Below are 23,076 nucleotides of genomic sequence, written 5' to 3'. Positions count from 1 at the left end.
GTTTAGAGAGACAAGCTGGGGCTGAGCAACAGGCACAGCCCTGCTCTCCTGTCATCTTCCACAGTCATTTGAGCCTCAAATCCTTGTTCCCCCCTCCCAGCACACACATGAGCCCCAGGGAGGGACAGGGCAAGTCACTCTCTGCAAGGGATGCACGAGAGGTGCCTCTCCCAGCCTGCAGCAGCACCAGGGGAATCCCCACATCTGTGAGTCCAGCATTTTGAGCTGCCCCAATAAATCAAAGCTGTGGCCACTGGTGTTGGTCCTGCACAACCAACCATGCATTTTGTTCACCGTGCCAGGGAGTTATGAGGGTGCAGGGGAAAGTCACCTGTGCCAAATGTTTTATGGGAAGCACACAGCCCTGGGCAGAAAGAACCTCTCCACTGCCACAGCTCAAACCCACCTGACCAAGTGCCAGAGGTGGGAGAGGTGACAGGAGGGCCTGGAGGGACCCTGGGGGTCTCTGGCTTCCCACTCCCACCAGCAGCTGGGTGAGACAACACTCACCTTCCCAGCTCTGCCCAGGTGAGAGGATGCAGAAACTGAAATAAAGATGCCTAAGGGCTACCAGAAACACACCATGTGAAATCATCAGTGCCTTCTCCTCTCTCCTCTTGACATCCATCCACACCTTCACCTTCCCATCCAGAAGCAGACACAGCTCTTTATCCACCCAGCCCACACTCTCAGCAGCAAGGACCTGAGCCCACATTACCATGGTTCTATGTTTCACAGCACTGTGATTCCATCAAACCCCAGCCTGGACACTTGCACAGGCAATTGTGCTGCTTCCCACTGATCCTGGGGTGCGTTAGGCCCCCGTCTCGGGCTGGGTGACACAGGAAAAGTACAGCAAGGCTTTTTTTTTGGAACACCTCTCTCATTCTCCAGAGGGAAGCAGCTGCAATGGTTTTGTTTTGTTTGAGTTAATTTCACAGAATCTCAGAATAGTTTGGATTGGAAGGGACCTTAAAGCCTATCTTGTTTCACCCCCTGCTATGGGCAGGGGAAGATCCCTAGACCAGATTGCTCCAAGCCCTGCCCAACCTGGCCTTGGACACTTCCAGGGATGGGGCAGCCACAGCTTCTCTGGGCAACCTGTGCCAGGGCCTCATCACCCTCACAGCCAAGGATTTCTTCCTGCTATCCAATCTAAACCTACTCTTCATCCCTGTGAAGCCATTCCTCTTTGTCCTGCCACTCACAAACACTTTCATTGACTCCAGCACGATCTCATTTACTCCGTCACAGCTTCAATTTCATTCGCTTGACTCTTGTGGCCGCTTCATTCCGCTTTTTCACTCCCTTTGACATAAATCAACTTGAACTTATTCCGCTCCTTCGGGGGGCGGGGGGGGAGGGAGGGGGAACCCGAGCATCCTCCGGAGAGGAGCCGGGGGAGGAAGAGGGAAAGGGAGAAGGAGAGGAAGAGGGAAAGGGAGAGGAGGAGAGGGGAGGGGGCCCGAGCATCCCCGCGGGGGGGGTCTCGGCGGCAGCGCTGCCCATGCACATTCTCTCCGGGCGGCGGCGCGGCTCCCGCTCGGCTCCGGCTCCGGCTCCGCTCCGCCCGGCCCCGGCGGCACGAACATGGCGACACGGAGCAGAGCCGGGGCTGGCCGGGCCGCCCCGCTCCCCCTGCGCCTCCTGCCTCTCCTGCCGCTCCTGCTGCTGCTGCCGGCGGCGCCGGCCGCCCGCTCGCCGCTGCTGCTGCTCCGCTCCCCGCATCCCCCCGCCGCATCCCCCCCGGAGCCCCCGCGGGGCCGCCGCGCCGCGCCGCGCCCGCCCGAGCCCATCCAGGTGTACGGACAGGTGAGCACCTGGGGCACGCCGGAGCCGCCCCCCGCAGCGAACGCCCCGTCCCGGCACCCCTCCCCGCCCCATCCTTCCCTGGGGTGAGCGCTCGGGGGGATGCAGGGAGCGGGGGGCGGAGTGGGTCCCGCCTGGGGAAGGGTCGGCGCGTCGCTCGCCGGCGGCTCGTTCGCTGCTCCGTTCGCGTTTTTAGGGTCTGCTCGTTCCCGCAGCCCGGCTCTCCCCCGGAGCCATCCCGCACGGGGGGCACCGTCACATTCGCGTCTCTGCCCGGCGCTCCCCAGCAGGATGCTCTCCCGGCGGGAGCAGCCAAGGGCAGGCGCGCAGGGATGCGGGGCCGCTCATCCCCGCCGGGAGCCAGTCCCTGCGGCTGGCAGCGGGCGGGAGGTGGGCAGCGGCAGCTCTCTGCTGGGGATGCTCGTGAGGAATGAACGTCCCTGCGCTCCGAAGGCCGGGCAGAGGGAGCGTGACTCCGGGGGAGGACGTGGCTATTTGTGAGGCACCGTGTCCTTCTCCCTGCGTGTCTGAACCATCCTCCACTGGTCCTTGGAAAAGAGGGGGAGAGGAGTTGCTCATCGCAGGGAAACCTAAAAACTGCTATTTCTGAAAGTATTCGGGCTCGGTTCCCTGGCAAGTTTTGCTGCCAGGACCATAAAGGCTCCCCCTCACCCCCTCTTTTCCAGACAACCATCACTTTAGGGGTGATGAGGACTTACACTTGGACTTTTGGGTACCTGCTATGGAAAGCTTCAGCCTTGAAGAGTCTACTTTGTTTTTTCAGTATCCACGTGCTAGACTAAATTACACTGCCCTACTTGACCCTCCTTGCTGACACTGTGTCCCCTCACGTGCCTAAAATGCTGCTGGGGGAGGAACCAGCCCATGGAGGGACAAGGCACACTCAAGGAGAGGCTTTGAGCCTTCAGTGACATCTGCATTTGCCTCCTTGGGTAGTGCTTTCCCTCTGGGTGCCCTATAATTCCCCCTTTTTGCTACTTGTAGGATAAGAAGGAGCCAGTCACGAGGCAGGGCTGGCCCTGGAGCTGCTGGAGGGGCACACACAGGGCTGGTGCTGCTCCTAAAGCCCTTCTGTTCCCTTGTTTAGGGAAAAGCTGTTCCTCCTCCCCTTGAAAATCTGCTTCGCCTCCTCTACCTCCTCAACGTTTGGCTGTTTTTAGCACAACACAGCTACCCCATTTTAGAAGAAGAAACCATGACACTTGTCTCTCATCTACAGAAAGACATTTGTAGCACTTTCCCTTCTGTCTCCCCGTGGCTTTCATCCAACCCACCTGCCAGGTAGGGCTGCTTTGGCAGGAGCAGCCTCTGTCACCTGGACAGGGAGCTGCAGATCCAAGAGGGTGCAGCAACCCTGTTGCTATCCAGGACAGGACTGATAGGAAGCAGTGGGAGTTCAACAGTTTGCCACTGTTTGGGCTTTTCTCATTGCCTTAAGCTTTCAGAGGGGATTTGCCTGGAATGGAGCTGCTTTTGCTGGCAGCATAGCAAACAGAACCTGCTCCTTCTGCTGCTTCGGGGCAGGACACATTAAAAAAAAACCCAGGTATGTCAGCAGGAAGAGTTGTTTGTCACTACACAACAGTTCTCCCAAGTGCTACAGGGCTTTAAATCAGGGTCTGCTTTAATAAAAGGGACAAGAAGGAGCCCATGTGTCCCAGCCTGTGTTACAGATCTGACCACACAAATTACTAATGCCCAGTAAGCCGGAATGCTGTGCAGCTCAGTGCTCGGGGGTCTCGTGCCTTGTCACAAGCATCTAACAATCCCTTCCTCCCCCAGGTCTCTGGCACTCTAATCCCAGCAGAAAATCATGCAGCCAAAGCAGTCCTCTTGCAGGGACATCATCCTAAAGGGCAGTGCTTGGACTGAGCATCCCTGTGCAGTCCCTTATCTGGGACACATCCTGCTCCTGTGGGTTTGGCAGGTCACTTGGCCATATGCTGGGCACTGGCTCATGCCTGAGACTCCCTGCCCTTCTCTGGCTCTTGATTACAGTCCTGTAACAGGCTCATGGGACAGCTTAGAGCCCAGGCTGAGCTCAGAGGTAAAGGAAAGCACCTTCACCTTGTTGCTGCTGTGGGCGATGTCCCCAGGGCACCAGAGGGCACCTGCTGGAACCAAGGAGGGGAAGGAAGTCCAAACCCTTTGTGGCTCCTTGGGAGCCAAACACAGCTTACTCAGCATCATCAGGAAGAGGCTTAGAGCCCTCTTGCCCTAAACTCCAAAGACACAAGCACAGGATGTTACTTGGATTCCTCACCTGGATCCTCACCCACTGCCAATCGCATCCTTGCCTGGCTGGCTGCAGCAAAACTTTTGGGATCCTCAGCCAGTGACAAGAGCAGCAGCCTAAACCTCTGTGCCTTTGTGGCTTTTCCTTGTTTTTTCCTACTCTGAAGCTGCAGCCACCAAGAGACCAAACACACGACTCCGGAGACCGTCAGCTCGGAGACAGAGCGGGTTTTGTTCGCTCGCTCGGCCCTCACCTCCACGGGACTCTTGGGGAGGGTTACAATGGACAGACTGTTACAAAGCAGGCACTGACACGAGACAGGACTTTTCTGGGACGCCACTGACAGCAGAGAAGCATCCCCAGGGCAAGACAAGTGCTGCCTGCAGCCCCTTGGGTGCTCTCTAAACCCCTTCCAGCAATCACAGCACCACACCCTGCCTTCCTCTTCCTGGCACAAGCCACTCATCTGGAGCCCACCCTCCTGTCCCCTAACAGCCTCTGTTCTCTTACCTACACATCCCTACTCAGACCTGGAGACAGGGCTTGGCTCCAGGATTTCACATTTCCATGGAACATCCCCACCATCCCACACAAATCCCGTCTCCTGGGTGAAAACCAGCCACAAGCAGCATTGCCTGCCAGGACTTTGCTCAGTGCAGCAAACAAGGAAAAGGAAAGCAGCCACTTTGTCTGCTTAGGTGTGTGCAGGGTCCAAGGGTGTTCTGGGACTGTGGGGAAGGCTCTGTAGGGAGTGTCATGTCTCAGCCACAGTAGACAGTGAGGAGAAGTGTTGGGGTAGGAGGCCAGCCTGGGCCTGCTGGTCCCGAGGGGTGAGAGAGGGGAGCACGGTGACCAAGAGCATTTACACTGCTGAGCTGCTAATACAAGTCTAACCTTTACCTGCAGACATCCCTTTCCCTTCTCTGGAAAGGGTTTTTCCAAAGCCACCCCCAAAAGCATGCAACTCACAAGAAATTTTTGCTTTAAACCACGCTGGGATAAAAGATATCTTATCCAACTGCTGGTGGCTCCCGTGGCAGCCAGTTCACCCTCTGTGCTGCCACTGCAGGGCCTTGAGTCTCTCCCCACAGTCATAGCCTGTGCAGGGCCATCACCTCTGTGCCTGCCCTTCCCCTGAACCAACGTTAGTGCTGCCCTAACACCAGCTCATCTCTTCCCCTTCTGGGGGGAACCTACTTCATTGCTCTCAAGCTTCCCATTTCCTGCGGATAACCTCTCCTGCCTTTGAGGAAAAGCACCAAGTCTTCATCATTTCCAGGCTATTTACTGTGACACGACCTTTTACCAGCCCACCACTTGACCTTGACCCTGCCCACCCCTCTGTGCTGATGAAGACCTCAGATAACCTCCCGACAACATGCAAGCTGGCAGAGAGCCTTTCTCCTTCCAGAGAAGGCAGAAAGTGCTTGGCAGGGTAAATGCCATCCAGCCCTGGGAACGCTGGATCAGTCACGCTGCATCGGAACTGAACCGTACTTAATTTTGACCTAGTTTGCCAGAGCCCTTCCCACATTAGACTTTAACCTTCTGGAGGTGCCCTGGGTGCTGATGGCACGGCCCAGCCACATCCTTCCTTCTTCGTTTATCACATACCCCTCCCCATCTCCGTGTCTTTCCCAGTCATACTGGGAGGGCTCCCTGCTCCCAGCACTTGCTCCTTCCCTGAGCTTGCCAGGAGACACGGATCTCTGGGAGCCACACAGTTCCTGCTCCTGGCACCGCGGTGGCTGGGAGAGGTATTTGTGTTTTTAATCCATTGTTTCCCCTTCAGCAGGTTCCTCTCAGATCGTGGTGTCCCAGGAGGCATCACTTAAGCTTTCCAGAGCTGCAATCACCAGCCCATGGCACACTTTAGACCTCTCCTGCAGGTTATGGGGGAATGGATTTCATCAGCACTTACCCAAATCTGCTGGGGCAGCCTCCATTCCCATCACATCCCTCCCCTCTGCCAATTTAGGAGAGCTCATCTCCAGGACCTTCTTACTAAGGGGCCAGGTTATTTCTGGTTGTTTCTGGGTTCCCCCTCCCTTACCTTTCCCTTTCTCCTGGAAACAACAGCTAAGGGAGAGCTCTGTTGGTGCAGCAGAGAGCAAACAGCCCCGCGAGCAGACGATTCCAGTATTAACAAAATTAACACAGGCCTGGCACTCTCCGAAATGAGTCACCCGTGTTTCATATCAGTGATTTCAGACCCTGGCATTTTCAGTCCAAGCCACAAGCAGCGCCACGGCAGGCACAGGCTGTATTTTAAAATATCATGGCAGGGCTAGAAACAGATGCTCGGGAGCAGAGCAGAAGGTACAGTAATGAAGCTTTAGTGGGAGCGCACGGGGAACGCGGCGTGCCGGGAATGCAGGAGCCACCCATGACACTCATCCCCGAGGCTGGGCTATTGCATAAGCCTTGCCAGGGGGGAGGCAGAGGAAACAGGGACAAAAAGGCCTGGTACTTGTCCTCTGAGGCTTCCAGTGAGCTGGAATGATGAGGAGCGTGGTGAGAGCACCTTTCCTTTGAAAGCCCTGTGCTTTGCTTCTGACCCCTTCCAGCAGTGGCTTTCTTTAGCCCCATCCTCATTCCACCAGCTACTGGGGGCAAAATGTTTAGCCCATCCCTCTTCTGCAAGCAGCCCTGAAGCTAAGATCTGACCTGATGGCAAAACTTGGTTTCAGCAGCTGCTCACAGCCACAGAGGCCCTTTGCTCTCTGAGACCCTCACTCACCAAACCACAGTAATAACCTACTGTCTATTCAGAAATTTCCTAGGAACAACGTGTTTTTACAGGCATCCCATTTTCAGTTGTGTAACCAGGATGGGAAAACACATAAGTGATGCCTAGGAATCTATTCTGCACACCCCCAATTTTACAGCATCCAGCCTCAAGCCCTGAGCAGTCCCAGTACGTCTCCTCCTGATTTACCACGAGCTGGGGTGCCAGGCCTATGGTTGGAGCACTAATCCCCAGCAAAGCAAACCCAGAGACACACACAGTGAGCTGCCAAGCCCACTCCACACACCAAGAATAGCCCCTAATGCTGTCCTGTCACTTGTCACCACTGTTAGCAGGCACACAGTATTTCTGCTCGTGCTTCGTCACAGCCAACGGCGCGATTTCTGCACGGGGAAGTCACACTTCCCACGCAGAGCAGCTCTCTGGGGGCTCCAAGGCTGGCATTTAGAGTCCTCTGGTGATGGAGCAGCTCCAGCAAGGTGCCCCTGCCAGAGTCACTCATCTCCTGGGCAGCCTGCACCGTGCTGGAGCCCGGGGCTTTCGCTAACGCTGCAGTTTGTCAGGAGCCAGGGTTTGAGCCACCTCCGCAGCTAAAATCCTGCCCCAGCCTCTCCATCTGGGCACGAGCAACAGAGGGGGGATGTGACAGGAAGGGAAGCTGGCATTTGGGCATTTCAGGTGTCAAAGAGTGCGGATCAGGGCACTTCCCCCAGCCCCAGATGCTTGAAGAGCTCAGCACTGCACACTACACACCTACCAACAGTCAGCCCCTCTCTGGGCTCAGCAAGGCAACACTTCCACCTCAGCATCCAGACAACATTCCATCTGCCAGCACTCCAGCTCCAGCTGCATCCCTGAAGCTCATACCTGCTCTGGGGCAGCAGCTCCAGGGGCTGTCTTCTTCTCATCCCATTTCTGCAGGGCATCCGTTTGTAGGAAGACACTGTTAACAAAAAATAAATACATAAGCGTGAGCAAAGCTAGCAGCATTAACTACTTTAACCAGAGCTACAAGCAGCCTCTGCTATGTCTTGGCTCCAGTTTTCCCCTCCTGGACTTCATTTGGCACCTTACGTATTAGGAGGACAAATTAGAATTTCATGCATATTTCATATACACTTAATCACTTGGCAAAGACCAAAACACTTCCCCATTAAGTGGAATTTATGCTAAACGCTGTTTCCATTAGGCACCAGTCATTGCCTGTTCCTAGGTTAAACCAGTTCCCAAGGAAGGTTGGGACCCTGTCAGGGGAGGCTGTGACAGTGGGCTCCTGCCAAAGGAGCAGGCAGGGCAGGGTTCCTCCTGTCAGGGCTAACACAGCCTCATTGCAAAGCTGTTCCACAAAAAACACCCTCATCAGCAGGACATGAGGTGCTTTTCACCCAGGGCACACAGGGCAGTGCTGCTGCCTCAACAGCAAAGATTAGGGGTCCCATTTGTTGCTCCCCTGAACCATTTGGGTCCCCACAAAGCTCTGAAGGGCCAGAGCAGGGCTGCCAAGCAGCAAACACAAATGTGTGATGCTCCTAAACCTGAGACCCTGCTGCACCAGCCCTTCCAGGGGGACTTACAGCATCCTTGTGCTGGCTTCTCCTTCCTTACACCCTTTAGTAAGACATGCTCCAGCAGCCCTCAGCTCCTCCAAACCTTTCTGCTCAGTGCTGCTCTTCCTCCCTCCTACCAAGAACCAAACCCTACATGTGTCCAATTTGCCTTTATACAGGGACTCTGCCCTGATCAGGCTGCCTGAGTTCACATGGCTTCTCAGGAGTAACAAAACTCATCTGGCTCCCCTGAATCCAAACACATTGCCCCTGTTTTTTGGGTTTCACTGCACTTTCCAGGTCTCCCTACTCCAAGAAGGGGTCTCACTGTCTCCTTTAACTACACTTTCCAGGTCTCCCTACTCGCTGTCTCCTTTAGCTCACAGGATGGATAGCTGTAGAGGTTTACTGTTGAGGTTAAAGCAAGGTGCAGATAGGAGTCTCCTTTGGTTTTCTTGCTTTTGAAACTCCCGGGGTCAGATTTCTTGCAGTAAAAAAAATAGAAAAGCGCTGTTAAAATTGACACGGAGGTTGTAACAAGCCCCTCTTGGCTGAGGGGATCTACGGGGCTAAGTTTTGGGGTTCCCAGCTGTGTCCGGGCTGAGGAACCCAGAAAAAGCCGCACCCGAAATAACTAACCGAGATGTAGGAGACTCAGACGGGGCTATCCTGCTTTCAAAGGAGGGGAGAGGGGTTGGGAGCACAGAACTGCCGTGGATTCCAGACCCGAGGCAGTCTGCCGGCTGTCTCAGTGGGCAGCAGCAGTTCCTCCTTCTCCTCCCTGTTTCCCTGCATCCTCAAACAGCGTCGCTGCTTTTTTTTCCCTTTTTTTTTTTTTTTTTTTTCCTTTTTTTTTTTCCGGCGGGCACGCAGGGCTGCTGCTGCTGCCTCGCTTTGTAGCTGGTGCTGCCGGCTGACCTAAATCTCTGCCGGGTTTGCCCGGTGGGGGGGTCTCTGCCCGGGCAGGCGGGGTTGCAGCCGGGGGCACCCACCCCTGGAGCATCAACCCCGGGGGCTGCTGACTGGTGGTTTTGATTTGATTCCCCCCCCTCTTACGTGAGCCTATTGCATAAGAGGGATTTAGGGGCTCCTGCTTTGCCTTGCCCCCCTTTTTCTAGAATAAAGACCTTGTTTTTCCCAAGTGTTTCACTCGGGCGCTGGCGGAGGTTGAAGCAGCCCCTTACAGCGCTCCTTGCTGACCGCGGGGTCAGCGGGAGCCGCAGGGCATCGAGCCTAAGAAGGGCTTATCCCTGTATTTTTACAGCTTCCCAGGGCCCCGAGCTCAGGGGTTACCAGCCATCAGCTGAGCCGTGGTGTGTGCGAGGGCTCAGGCACGCACGTCCTCTGCTCCAGGGGCCGGGGCACCGAGCTACGGCCGCTGCTGAGCTGCTTTTCCAGCAAGGCTTGGCTGTCCCTGCCTGCTGGTGACAGTCCCTGTGGGTTTGCCCTGCACTTCCAGCTCCCACCGTGGTGATGCTGTCAGAGCTTCCCCGTAGAAACCGGCCCTTTGGGACCGGAGCTGTCACAGCCCTGCCAGAAACAGCACACACGGGAATAACGGGGTCATGCAGGGCTGTGTGTGTGCTGGAAACACAGCGTGGAATCACAGAGTATCCTGAGTTGGGAGGGACCCACAAAGATCAAGTCCAGCTCCTGGCCCTGCACAGGCACCCCAACAATCTCCCCCTGTCCCTCAGAGCATTGTCCAAACTCTCCTGGAGTTCTGGCAGCCTTGGGGCTGTGCCCACTGCCCTGGGGAGCCTGGTCAGTGCCAACCACCCTCTGGGGGAAGAAGCTTTTCCTGATATCCAGCCTAAACCTGCCCTGACACAGCTCCAGCCATTCCCTCGGGTCCTGTCCCTGGTCACCAGAGAGAAGAGACTTTGTTTTCCTGTGGCACTTTTGCCTCGTCAGCCTGGATTTGAAAACACTTCTCAGCCCTTGGTTTTAGTTTTCATTCTCATCATTCCCCCAAATCCTGTTTCTCTGAGGAGGAATAAAGGGAAAACAAACCTTATTAGGCACATCCTGCCAACATGTCCAGGAGAGATGCTGCTTTGAATGAGTTTCCCCAAAGTCTGTGTGTTTTCCAAGCGGGTGTTTGCTCTCTGAGGGTCCCTGTGAACGAGGCTGTGGCTCAGGGTGCCCTTTTCCTTGGCATTGCAGGTCAGCCTCAACGATTCCCACAATCAGATGGTCGTCCACTGGGCGGGAGAGAAGAGCAACGTGATCGTGGCCTTGGCCAGGGACAGCCTGTCTTTGCTGGGTCCCAAAAACAGTGATGTGAGTAACACAGCCTGGGGCACCTTCTGGGCCAGGCAGGGGGGTGGTGGCTGCTGAGCTTCAGCCTGACCTGCTGAAACAAAAGAAAGGCCCATGAGTTTGAGTTCAGAGGCACAAAATAAATAATTCCACATCTTCTGTGTTGCCCTGTGGGTTCAAAGCACGCTCAGGCAATCTCTAAGGCTCCCCCGCCTTGCAGTTGGATGATTTTTTTACCACATCTGCCAGAAGGGAAACCAGAACTTTGCACTCCTCACTCTGGGGCTTCTCCACTGCAGGTTTACGTGTCTTATGACTATGGGAAGAGCTTTAAGAAGATTTCGGAGAGGTTCAGCTTCGAGGGGGGGAACAGCAGCGAGGTGGCCATCGCCCAGTTCTACCACAGCCCGGCCGACAACAAGAGGGTGAGGGGGATGTGGCACCTGGGACAGCCAAATCCTTCTTCTCCACACTTTGCCCTCCCAAAGGCTCCCCTGGGGTATGTACCTTTGTGGCTGCTGGTGTGATCCCTGCTCTGACCTCCTGCTTTCCCTCTTCCTTGTCTGCTCCTCCACTCCCAGTATATCTTCGTGGACGCCTTCGCCCCGTACCTCTGGATCACCACCGACTTCTGCAACACAGTTCAGGGCTTCTCCATTCCCTTCAGAGCAGCTGATCTCCTCCTGCACAGCAGGAACCCCAACCTCCTCCTGGGCTTCGACAGGTCTCATCCTAAAAAACAGGTGAGCACTTCTGCTGAGGTGGGAAACCGGCATCCTGCCTCTGCCCTGCTGTGACATTGCCCTGGCCTGTCACGTCCCCCACAGCTGAGAGTCACCCTGCCTTGTGCCAGGGCCATGTGGCTTCATGCTTTGACTGTTCAGGGTGTCTGATCTTAGATTGCTGCATGCAAAGCTGTCCCAGGTTGGCCAGGACACCCTCTTCCCTGCAGTCTATCTGGTCCCTGAGCTCTGGAGCAGTGAGGATAAAGTACCTGCAGGGTGGTTGCCTTATTTCCCATCCCTTTTCCTTCGTTGATGCTGCTCCTTCATCCACATTGCTCCTGACTGTGTTATCATCCCACTTCTCATGGTCATAACTCTCCCCAGAGCTCTGGCAGCCGAGGCAGGATGACCTCTGCAGTGTTTCATGTGGGCATGTGGTTTGGCTTTGGACCTGGCACAACAAACTGCTTCCTGAATACAAACACGTCTGTTTTCCCTGGAGCTATTGGCTAAAGACTGTAAATAGTTACAGCACCCTCAGGTAGACACAGGCAGCATAAGGAAAACCTGGAGGTGAAAGAACCAGGGTAAAACACACACAGTCTGTGCTGGTTCCAGTCTGGTCATAGCAGGGTGCGTGCTGGGATGCCTTCCAGGCATCCAGGGATGTCAGAGCTGGGCAGAAGGAAAAGATCCTATCACTCCTCTTGACCTTGACATTCCTGATGCTTGCAGATTTGCAGCAGCAGCATGTCGCTCAGCTTGGGGGTTTCTCACCTCTGAGGGGGGTGTGAGCTCTGCCCAGATATTTCCCCTTGCCATCGCAATCCACAAGGACATTATAGCAAGTTAATTTTATTTCTGAGTTACTGTAAAACCAGGTGGGATCAAGAGACAGTGGGAAATCATTCTGGACAGGCTAAAGGACAGTTTTTTTTTGGTTTGGGTTATTCTGCTGCTGCTAGAAAGGTTGCTGCTGCTCCAGGAGCTGCCACAGAAAGAGAAGTCATGAGAGTAGTGATGGATGGATGCAGGTCTGCCCTGCCTGAGATTGGGTCTCTTAAAAGGTTGGGTCTGTTTGTGTCCCAATCCCACTGGCATCTTTGTCATTGCAGATGACATTTCAAATCCCACCTTTGTCTTTGCAGCTCTGGAAATCAGATGATTTCGGCCAGACCTGGATAATGATTCAGGAACACGTCAAGTCCTTTTCATGGTACGTATCCCATCTGTGTACACCCAGCTCCTGTCTCCTCTCATTCCTCACCTCTTGCCTCATTTGCTGCCCTGTGCAAACCAAGGAACCAGGCACCAAGGCGTGCTCCAGCCCTGCCCCCTGCTCCCCTCACCCAGCAGGGGCCCTGCACTGTGGGGATGTGGCACTGTGGGGTGACAAGGGACAGCCACCCACGCAGACATCCAGGGGTGCTGCACATTCCCCTCTGGAAAGGGGACACCCACTGCCTTCTGCATCACTCTGTGAGCACAGAGGTGCCACCACCACCTCGTTTGTCCTCCCCAGGGGGGTTGAGCCCTACGACAAGCCCAGCACGGTGTACATCGAGCGGCACGAGCCCTCGGGGGCTTCCACCGTCATCCGCAGCACCGACTTCTTCCAGAGCCGGGAAAACAAGGAGATAATCCTGGAAGACGTGGAAGACTTCCAGCTCAGGGACAAATACATGTTTGCAACCAAGTCTGTGGTGAGTGTGACGTGAGGAATTCACTGCTGAGGGGGAGGGCTGGTGATTTGGTACAGAACTACCGCGGCCACAGCGGGGCAAGAGCGTCTGCCAGGGGGTGATGCTGCTCATGCTGCACCTCACAGCTTTCAGACCTCATGTTTGGCTTGTCACAGAGGTGTCACCAGGCTGCCTGCAGCTGCCTTCCCCCTCCCTGGGCTCACACTGCCATGGACAAAGCAATGCCTGCCCGTGGCACTCGAAGCAATGGGGTTTCCATGCTCCTGCCTCCTGGCAGGCTGGGCAGAAGTAGGTCAGCCTGCAAAGTGCTGGGACCCGGGGAAAAACCACAGGATGCCTGGGAAGGATGTTCGGGGTGGGGGTGGCAGGGGAAGGGGGGGATGTGGCTCAGCAGCTCCATGGTTGGGAGGCCGCTTGTCAGAGAAGATTACCATCAAACGTGGACTGGGTCCAAGTAGCCTAATGTGCTGCAGCCTGGAAAGAAAGCTGGATTTCCAGTTTGCTTTCCTAAGAAAAGAGGATGTGGGTGAGTTTTTACAGTTCTTGACCAGTTTCAGACAAACCTGAAAGGAAAGCAAGTGCTTTCTCTGAGGGCAGCTCCTTTCTAGGTGATCGGAAACACGAGGCCAGAGGGATAAAGTCCTGATCCTTCTAGAATTCAAGGAGCAGTTTTCTAGCATTGCTTTCCACCCCTGAGTGTTTAAAGAGGGAACCTTTTCCCTTTAGGGGTGACTGCTTGCAGAACCACACCGAGTTTCCTAGGCAGTGTCACCTCCAGCCACCTGAGCGGGCACAGTGGTGCCCAGCACTGGCAGGGGACGTGTTTGCAGAACAATTTCAGTTCCTCAGGAGTCTCTCTTGCAGGTAGTACAGCCTGTAACTCCCAGGGCCTGGCCCCCTGGCGCTGTGCCCAGTCTGTGGTTTGCAGGAGATTTTATCTGGGCTTGTTGGTGGTGTTGGGTGAAACACTGGAGGTGGTTTGTGTCTCTACAGAGAAGCCTCTGGGCTCACAGGCAGCACAAGGCGAGTTTCAACTCAATTCAGGGGTTCTTTGGAGCTTTTTCTGCTTCTGGAGCACTCACAGGTCACAGGGGGAAGCACGTCCTGCTTTCCCCTGCAGCTCTAATGACTGGTGTTACACTAAACAGCAGTAAAATCACCCAAGGCAAGACTGGTTGGGAACACTGAGACAGAGGGAGGCTGGCTGCAACCCCCTGAGTTGGAAATTACAGTCTCAGGTCTGAAATCAGGCACTTGCCTCAAACCTGGGCTGCAGCAGGAGCAGCCCTGGGGAAAGGACAGGCTGGGTGGCAGAGGCTCCCAGGGCTCTGACTTCTGCTCCTTTCCGTGGGAGGCACGGTTGCTTAGTGATACAGAGCCTGGGAGAAACCAGGCCGCTTATTTTTGGAGCCTAAATCTGGGTTTAGGTTCTTACCACTGCCATCCTGTACGAAATAGGTTGCCCCCCAGCTTTTTGCTCTTTTGGCTTCGTGCTGGCGCCTTTCATTTTGTGCAAATCTTTTTTTAAAAAAAAAAAGAAGGAAAGGACAGGCTGCTCTGCAGAAAAAGGAGGAATTAAAACCAGCCTCCTCACCCCCACCTGACTGAGCAGAAAGGGCAGTTTGCCTCCTTGCTGAGCACTGGCTGCTCCCATCGTCAGTCCCAGCGGCTGCCACGCTTCGCCTTCGTGCAGGGAAGGGGAAGCCCTGGGCACTGGGTTATTGCAGCCTCTGGAGATGAGGGGGATTTGGGGGATGAGAGGCACTCCTAACACATCCCTGTGCTCTGCACAGCATTTGCTTGGCAGCTCAGAGCCGCCTTCAGTCCAGCTCTGGGTTTCCTTCAACCGCAAGCCGATGCGCGTGGCACAGTTCGTTACCAAGCATCCAATTAAGGTAAGTGGCGCTTTCTGAGCAGCCTCCTCTCTCCCTCCCGTGCCAAGGACACCCTCCAATATCAGCAGCAGTTTGCTGCCTTTCACCAGACACTGCAGGAGTGGGAAGGGACCTCATATAACCCTGCTGGGGGGTTTGGCTGAGGGGATCATGTGGTTTACGTGGTGGTACTTGGACAGTCAGCTAGCTTCCTCCAGCACTGGGGGTGGAGGCTGGCATAGCAAAGCCCAGATACCCAGAGAGGGGCTGATCCCACTGCTCTGACTCTGCTTTTGGGGACCTTACCTCTTCCCATGGCGTGGGGTGCAAGGTCTGGCTCCACTGGCACAGCCTGTGGCATCCAATTCTCTGCAGAGGAAGGATGCCCAGAGGACAGACAGGCTTTGCAAAGGGTCTGTGATCCATGATCCAGATGTGCTGAGGTGTCCCCAGGCTGGTGAGGATGAAGAAGGGCACGAGAAGCAAGTTCTTGGTGTTAGACAGAGCAGTTTGGCACCCCAGCCTCAGTGGGTCCAGGCAGACAGATCCATCACTGATGGGGCTTTGCTCCCAGTGCTGCTTCTGGGGGACTTTGCCACTGGGCTGTGCAGGGCAGAGGACAGGAATCACTGTGGGAGAAACACAAAAGAGAAAAGCAAAGTGAAGATTTTCTACTTGTTGAGTGGAAAAAATACCAAAGGGTGGGGGGCAGAGTGCTTTCAGCTAGGTAAGAGGAAACTAAACCCTGCCTGTCTGCACACACAAATGAAGCCTGCTCGCCTGTTGTTTGTGTCCCAAAGGAATATTATGTTGCTGATGCCTCGGAGGACCAGGTGTTTGTGTGCGTCAGCCACGACAACAACCGGACCAACCTCTACATCTCAGAGGCAGAAGGCCTGAAGTTCTCCCTGTCTCTAGAAAACGTGCTCTACTACAGCCCAGGGGGAGCTGGGAGTGACACCTTGGTCAGGTAACGTGGGACGCACCCGACCGAGAACGTCGGCCACGGGCTGTGCCATTTTTGGCTGTGTTCCATGGAAGAGCTGCAGCTCCCCAGACACACAGAGGCTGGTTTATGGTTCCCCCCCCCCAGGTACTTTGCCAACGAGCCCTTCGCGGACTTCCACCGCGTGGAGGGCGTGCGGGGCGTGTACATCGCCACGCTGCTCAACGGCTCCTTCAGCGAGGAGAACATGCGCTCCGTCATCACCTTCGACAAGGGCGGCACCTGGGAGCTGCTGCAGCCCCCGGCACAGACGCACTACGGGGAGCACATCGACTGCCAGGTAGCACGGGGGTAGCAAATCCCCCCCCCCAAAAAGCGTGCAGGAGCGCCCTCGGCGCCCGGGGAGGTGGTTTGGTGGCGGCGCGGGGTTGGTGGTCGGGCGTGGTGATCTCAGAGGTGCTTTGCGACCTTCAGAAGAGGCTGAAAGATCAATCCCACCATGAAGTCCTTTCCAAGAGGAGAGTGCACCTGGGATGGGTGGACAGAGTGGGGAATGAGAGGCTGGAAAGCAGTGCCGGGAAAGGGCCCTGGGGGTGCTGGTGGGTGGCCAGTTGGCCATGAGTCAGCACTGCCCTGGCAGCCAGGAGGGCCAACTCTGTCCTGGGGGCCGGGCCAGGGAGGGGATTGTCCTACTCTGCTCTGCCCTGGGGTGGCCTCACCTCAATATTGGGGCAGTTCGGGGGGACACAATGTAGGGAAGGTGTTGAACCATTGGAGAGTGTCCAAAGGAGGCAACGAGGATGGGGAAGGGCCTTGATTTGAAGCCATGTGAGGACACTGAGGGCACTTGGGGTGTTCAGCTGGAGGAGACTGAGGGGAGACCTCACTGCAGTTTCACCTTCCTGGGCAAGGGACAGAGGAGGGGCAGGGACTGAGCTCTGCTCTGGGAGGACCAGGGACAGCAGCCAGGGAATGGCTGGAGCTGTGTCAGGGCAGGCTCAGGTTGGACTTCAGGAAAAGGTTCTTCCCCCAGAGGGTGGTTGGGCACTGACCAGGCTCCCCAGGGCAGTGGGCACAGCCCCAAGGCTGCCAGAGCTCCAGGAGGGTTTGGATGATGCTCTCAGGCACAGGGAGTGTGACTGTTGGGGATGGTTCTGTGCAGGACCAGGAACTGAATTTGGTGATCCTTGTGGGTCCCTTCCAACTCAGCACATCCTGTGACTCTGTGACTGCTCACACAGTGATTCTGTGACTGCATGGAACAAGGGCACGGGCAAGTGTGGGAAGGAGGTTAATGCTGCTGTGGTTTGCTTTCCCAGCTTTCCCAAGGCTGCTCTCTCCACCTGGCCCAGCGCCTGAGCCAGCTGCTGAATTTCCAGCTCCGTAGGATGCCCATTCTCTCCAAGGAGTCAGCACCAGGACTGATCATCGCCACCGGTACCTCTCCCCTTCCTTTGGCTTGGGGTTGGTTGTTGTCAGGACACGAGGAACTTGGCAGCACCTAGTTTGTACAAGCAGGTTATAAAATGCAATTAAATTGTGCATTTTGCTGTCCTTTCTCTGCTGCAGTCCCCATCCAGTAATTACAGCGAGAACATTTTACTGCAGCACAGTGACGTGAGAAACCTGCTCTGTTCTGATCCTCTTCCCTGATCCACGTGAGGGGTTCCTGGAAGATTCAGAAATTCCTGTTTGTCTCGCTCTTTTACTGAAGAACACACACATTTTTGTTTAATCGTGTTTACAGCCATGGGTTTTTTCCCCATCTGCTTTTAAAACGTGTAATAGTCTTTAAAATAATTTGCTTTGGAAGGGATTAATTTATAGTGTGAAAAATCGGCTCCTTAATCAGAGACAAAAATAGTTTTGGAGGTGTCTGGCTTCATTTTTAGCAATCGCTTTGCATTCCTCAAGAAGAATGATTTCTCCCATTTTCCTAGGCTCCATTGGCAAGAACATGGCAAGGAAAACCAATGTCTATGTCTCAAGCAGTGCTGGAGCAAGGTGGAGAGAGGTAAGGCTGCTCTTAGGCTCACCCAATTCAGCCAAGGGGGTGCTGGAGCAAGTAGAATATTGGCAGCAATAAACTTAAACGACATTAAAGGTGACCTCCATGTGAATCCAAGAGCTGGAAGGTGCTGAATGTTCCTTAAAACCAAGACAAAATGGTGTTTAGATGAAGGACCAGGCGCGGGTTGGTTGAAGGGGAACCTCTTGGTGTAGGTGGTGAATTTAAAAGCAGGAAAGCTCTCTCCTCTATTTCTCCCTTTCAGCTGGCAGGGTTTGCCCTCAGCGTGGGTCATCTGGCCTCTTTTAGATGGGGTTGCCAGCCAGGACTTTGTATGTGACAGTGTCTGGAGAGGCTCTGGCACCTTCCAGAAAAACGGGATCTTGCCCTCAGTTTATGGGGAGTTTGATTCTGTTTACTGAGTGGATATTCTGGTTTGTGGCAGTATTTGTGGTCTGCCTGTGCACTCTGCAGCCAGTGTAATGTGGTATTTCAACATCTGCAAGCTATTTAATCCTGGGAATTAAACAGCCTCCTTCTCCTCCTGCAAGTGCCATGTGGTCTGGGTGAGGTCTGGGACACACCACAGGTCTGGCTGCTGCCAAAGTGACCGTGGTTCTCCAGAATCCTGTGGGGAGCAGCTGTGGGGACCCTTGCAGCCAGGTATCCAAAACCCAAGACTTTCAGGTGCCAGCCTCCCCTGGCTCAAAAGGATTGCCTTGAAGAACAATTCAAGGAGGAAGTGTTGACCCACAGGGAGCAGCACCAAGCCCCTGATTGATCTGGGCCCTTTGTATCCTGAGCAAAGGTGCAGAATGACCCAGCACTGGAGTTCCTCAGCTGAGAAGCAGCAACACAGCTCCTTCCCCCCAGCTTTGGCAAGCAGGAGGCTGGAAGGCTCATTGCTCTCCACATCACTGGTGTGGTCCCACAGCACAGAGAAGAAAGAAACAATACATCCAGTGCCCCGTGTAAGAACATCCCCAGGCATGACAGCACGTCCTGTGAGCAGAGTCAGGCATGGACATGCTGCCTGTTTTCACCCAGAGCTGCACTGGATAGGAAACCAGTGCAGGAAAAAGGTGGTTTTGTGGTGGAGGTGAGCATGAAATACGAGTTCCTTTCCACGGGATGGATGTATGAATTGTCTCCAGGGCTTGTTTCTGCTTGCCATGGCCCTGCTTCTGTCTGAACATTCAGAAGACCTTCCACAGCCCGAGAACCAACGCTTCTCTGCAGTTTGAGAAGGTCTTGAGTCGCTGCCAAGTGCTGGGAAAGCCTCTCAGACATGACAAATGAGGGGGAGTGATGGACTCTGGTTTCGTGTCATGGCACTTCTTCCATTGATTCTTTCCCTGCACCCAGTGCTGGAGGAGCAGAGTCCAGGGCTCAGTGCAGCTCTCACACTCAGCTCTTAGGGAAACTGGGCTGGTTGCTCTCATCTGCAGATGTTGTCCCATAAACACTTCAGTCTCTGGTGCCTTCAGACACTTGGTTTGGCCCAGGCTGAAACATCAGCTCAGGTCAGGAGGTGTTTTTCTGACAAAGCACGCTTTCCAGCCATTTTCCCTTAGCTCAGCACAGCTCTGAGCACCCCTCAGCACTGTTTCTCTTCCAGGCACTGTCTGGACCCCACTACTACACGTGGGGTGACCACGGGGGGATTCTCGTGGCCATTGCGCAGGGCACCGAGACCGACCAGCTCAAGTGAGTGTCAGGGCACAGGGATTGCTCCTGGTGCTCAGGCTGGGCATGGGAGAGAGTGCCCTGCAGCAGGCAGGAAATGCCCCTGGCACCTCTCCCAACCTTCTTTCCACAGGTACAGCACGAACGAAGGGGAGACCTGGAAGGTGTTCACGTTCTCGGAGAAGCCGGTGTTTGTGTACGGGCTGCTCACCGAGCCGGGGGAGAAAAGCACCATATTCACCATCTTTGGCTCCTACAAAGAGAATGGCCACAGCTGGCTGATCCTGCAGATCAACACCACGGACGTGCTGGGTAAGGGGACAGGTGGCAGAGCCACTGCTGAGGATGGCTGTGTCCGGAGGGGCTGTGGCATTGCCATCCGTGCTCGGGTGCTCTGTCCCTCGTGGCGCTGCTGCTGAAGGCATCACTCATATTCCCTGTGCTCTCCCTGTATCCCTTCCCTCCTCACCGAGGAATTTGTTGAACAGGAAAAAGGGGAAAAAAAAAAAAAAAGAAAAATTCCTTCTGAAGGCTTGTGCCTATGAATGTTTTATAACCCATTTCAGCTTTGATTGCGAGGCAGCATTTTAATCAAAGCGCAGTTAAACCCAGCAGAGGAATTTACTCGACTAAAATTTATAACTGATTCCCCTGACGTTTTGTTGGGAACGGAATCTGTTTGGTAACCAGAATGACTCCATTTAAATGAGGCATCACAGATTCACTGTCACTGCCACAGAGCTGCTTGTTGCCTCCTGTCACCGCGTGCCGCTGCACGCTCTGAGCTGGAATGCTCTTGGGCTTTGCCTTTTCCTTTGGGACAGGGCTAGAGCCTTGCAGATTGGGGGAATTCTATCATTTTGTGACAGGGGAGGGCAGAGAGGGAAGGGAAGGGCATTACTGTGGTGTGGGGCTGGATGCCTGCTCTCCTGGGGGAGGAAAAATTCGGAGTGTTTTTCCAAGAGACTGCTTTAAAACAGGGTGTGGGGTTGAAGATGTGGCAGCTCCAGGATTCCCACACTTTTGGCTTATTTGCCTGGGGGGCTGCAGGGACTGCACCTTTCCATACCCCAACCTTGTTTCTTCTCTTAGGGGTCCCTTGCACAGAGAATGACTACAAGCTGTGGTCACCCTCTGATGAGCGAGGCAATGAATGTTTACTGGGGCACAAAACCGTTTTCAAGAGGAGGACTCCTCATGCCACCTGTTTCAATGGAGAGGATTTTGACAGGCCTGTCATGGTCTCCAACTGCTCCTGCACGAGGGAAGACTTTGAATGGTAAATACCAATTAATTTCATTTGGTCTGGGTTGTAAGTCTGAGATAAGTTATCTGTGACCAATCGCTCAGAGGGAACAAACATCCAATTTACGTGGCTCTGAGTGTCGCTGCTTCATTTTATAGCAAGGAGGAAACTGCAAGGACTGAAAACATCCTTTCATTAGTGGTATGGTGTGAGACTTAATTAATGTCTTTACAGCCTATTGGGAGCCTCTGAAAGGTTCCCTGGAACAGGAAATTATCGTTACTCCCTCACCTTTCAAATGATGGTGGACAATTTTCCATCACATCCAGAGATCCTCCACCAAAAACCTTTGTGACCCTTCAGCCCCAGGGATGCAGTTGGCCCTGCTGTATCACTTGGCAATTTGCACATTCCTGGCACTGGGTTAGGATTAGGAAACACACTCTGGCAATGTGGTGCAAAGGTTTGGGGTTAGAAAGTGAACTGCTTTTCAGGGACTGGGCTTTCAGTGGGGCTCATACCAGACTGCTCGAGCCCAGATCTGCCTGTCTGATGCCCAGGTAGAGCCTAAACCTGGCTCACCATGAGCAGGCTGAGAATAGGGCTGGTGGGATCCAATCCCTGCCTCAGAATCACAGCTCCCTGCAAAATCAGATTGACACAACCCCTTCCACAGCATTTTCCAAGGAACAGCCGCACTGTAACTCCCTTTTTACCAACAGCACAAGCCAAGAGACAGAGCAGTGACCTAAGCCAGCCAGGAGAACTGGGGCTTGCAGCCAGGTTTTCAGAGCACTCTGGCTCAGCCCTGCCTTGCTGCCTCACCTTCCCCAGCCTGCCCAGCCACTGGCAAGCTTATTTGCAAAATGTTCTTGAAACGTCCTGTCTGGCTCTGAGAAATCATATGCAGCTAAATGCTGATCATAAGTGAATGGCCTTCTGAGACACTTTGGGTGCTTAAAAATTCTATGCAAAAATAGAGCAGAGTAATAGCATAGCATGGCTGCATTTTTTCCTTCTCCCTGTCCCCTCCTTACACCTTTCTTCTCCTTGCAGTGATTTTGGCTTTAAACTGAGTGATGATTTATCATTAGAAGTTTGTGTTCCTGACCCTGAATTTGCTGGGAAACCCTACGACCCACCAGTCCCTTGCCCTGTTGGCTCAACCTACAGGAAGACTCGAGGGTATGTGCTGCACTTGGGAGGGCAACCTGATCTTCCAAAAGCTGGTATTTATCCTATTGGTGATTAAAAAAACCCCAAACAACCACAAAACCCACAATGGAAACACCCCACGAGTGGCAGTAAACAACTGGCATGTTTGGACATACATTGCAATTAAACACTGCTGCCTATTCAGGCTGCACAGGATGGTTTGGTAAGAGTTTCCATGAAATAAACTGTGTGTGTTTGCAGCTACAGAAAGATCTCTGGGGACACTTGTGCGGGTGGAGACATCGAGTCGCGGCTCGAGGGGGAGCTGGTGCCGTGCCCGCTGGCTGGTGAGTACAGGGCAGGATTGCTCTGGGCACAAGGGCTTCATTCATAAAACCCCTGGGACCACGCACGGACTCCTGGAGGGCTCTCAGACAAAACCTGTGCGACACAGGAGCCTTGGTGGGTTACAAATCATCACCTCGTGCCCAGCGGCCAGAGAGCAGCGTCAGCCCAGGGTGCAGAGCCCTCTCTGCTCCTGAGCCTCTCAGGGCAGGCTGCAGGCAGCCCCTCTTATCCTGGTCATGTCCTTGCTGTAGCTGGTGTGAACCCAACCAGAGAGACAAGAATTAGATCAAAGATATCCCCATCCTGGAGAAACCCTTGGGAAGGTACCACCCTGAGACAGCCACTGTATGTGGCTGAGCGATGGTTATTTGGGGCCACACCAGGGCAGAGGCTGCCCTTCAGTCCTCATGCCTGCCACGCTTCACCCCCATCCTTATTTTCTCCTCTCAAACATACAAGGCACTGAAGCAGTCTCATGCCCCTGTGCTGCCAAAGTTATTTGCATTCTGCTCATTACAGCTTTAATTTAATCTGCCGTCACGAGCTGCGTGATCAGCATGCTGCTGTGCTGCAGCTCCAGAGCCTGAGGCAGGGCAGGGGCTCATGTGAGGGCTGGGGCAGCTGAGACCACCAGCACGAGGTCTCCCTGCACTGCCCTAAGCTTTTTCAGGGTGCAAACAGCCCAGGGAAGGTTCCCCCTGCTGGGATTCTTGCCAACACCGTGCTCAGGTTTACTCCTCGTTCGGAGCCCGACACGTTTT

The 23,076-nt window shown here is 54.4% G+C and overlaps 1 protein-coding gene across 3 annotated transcripts in view; it reads left to right on the top strand.

The window, feature by feature from the left end:
• Positions 1-1,538: 1,538 nt before the first annotated feature.
• Positions 1,539-23,076, top strand: part of SORL1 (sortilin related receptor 1) — a 44,936-nt gene continuing 23,398 nt past the window's right edge. For 2 of the 3 annotated variants that reach the window (XM_051812210.1, XM_051812209.1), the window contains exons 1-16: positions 1,540-1,812; positions 10,529-10,645; positions 10,924-11,049; positions 11,206-11,367; positions 12,498-12,565; positions 12,872-13,052; positions 14,846-14,947; positions 15,727-15,896; positions 16,020-16,212; positions 17,192-17,309; positions 17,813-17,886; positions 19,499-19,587; positions 19,700-19,878; positions 20,659-20,845; positions 21,869-21,997; positions 22,229-22,314. In XM_051812210.1, coding sequence (XP_051668170.1) covers positions 1,591-1,812; positions 10,529-10,645; positions 10,924-11,049; positions 11,206-11,367; positions 12,498-12,565; positions 12,872-13,052; positions 14,846-14,947; positions 15,727-15,896; positions 16,020-16,212; positions 17,192-17,309; positions 17,813-17,886; positions 19,499-19,587; positions 19,700-19,878; positions 20,659-20,845; positions 21,869-21,997; positions 22,229-22,314 — 2,203 coding nt within the window. In that variant the 5' untranslated portion in view covers positions 1,540-1,590. Of the gene's footprint in view, positions 1,813-10,528; positions 10,646-10,923; positions 11,050-11,205; positions 11,368-12,497; positions 12,566-12,871; positions 13,053-14,845; positions 14,948-15,726; positions 15,897-16,019; positions 16,213-17,191; positions 17,310-17,812; positions 17,887-19,498; positions 19,588-19,699; positions 19,879-20,658; positions 20,846-21,868; positions 21,998-22,228; positions 22,315-23,076 lie in introns of all 3 variants that reach the window. The other variant, XM_051812212.1, reaches the window with a different exon arrangement.

The sequence above is a fragment of the Manacus candei genome, unplaced genomic scaffold (assembly GCF_025592945.1).
Source record: "Manacus candei isolate 608988 ecotype Guabito, Panama unplaced genomic scaffold, ASM2559294v1 h1tg000086l, whole genome shotgun sequence".
In the NCBI taxonomy this organism is placed as follows: Eukaryota; Metazoa; Chordata; class Aves; order Passeriformes; family Pipridae; genus Manacus; species Manacus candei.
Note: the sequence above shows the minus strand (reverse complement) of the source record. Positions and strands in the feature narration are given on the sequence as shown.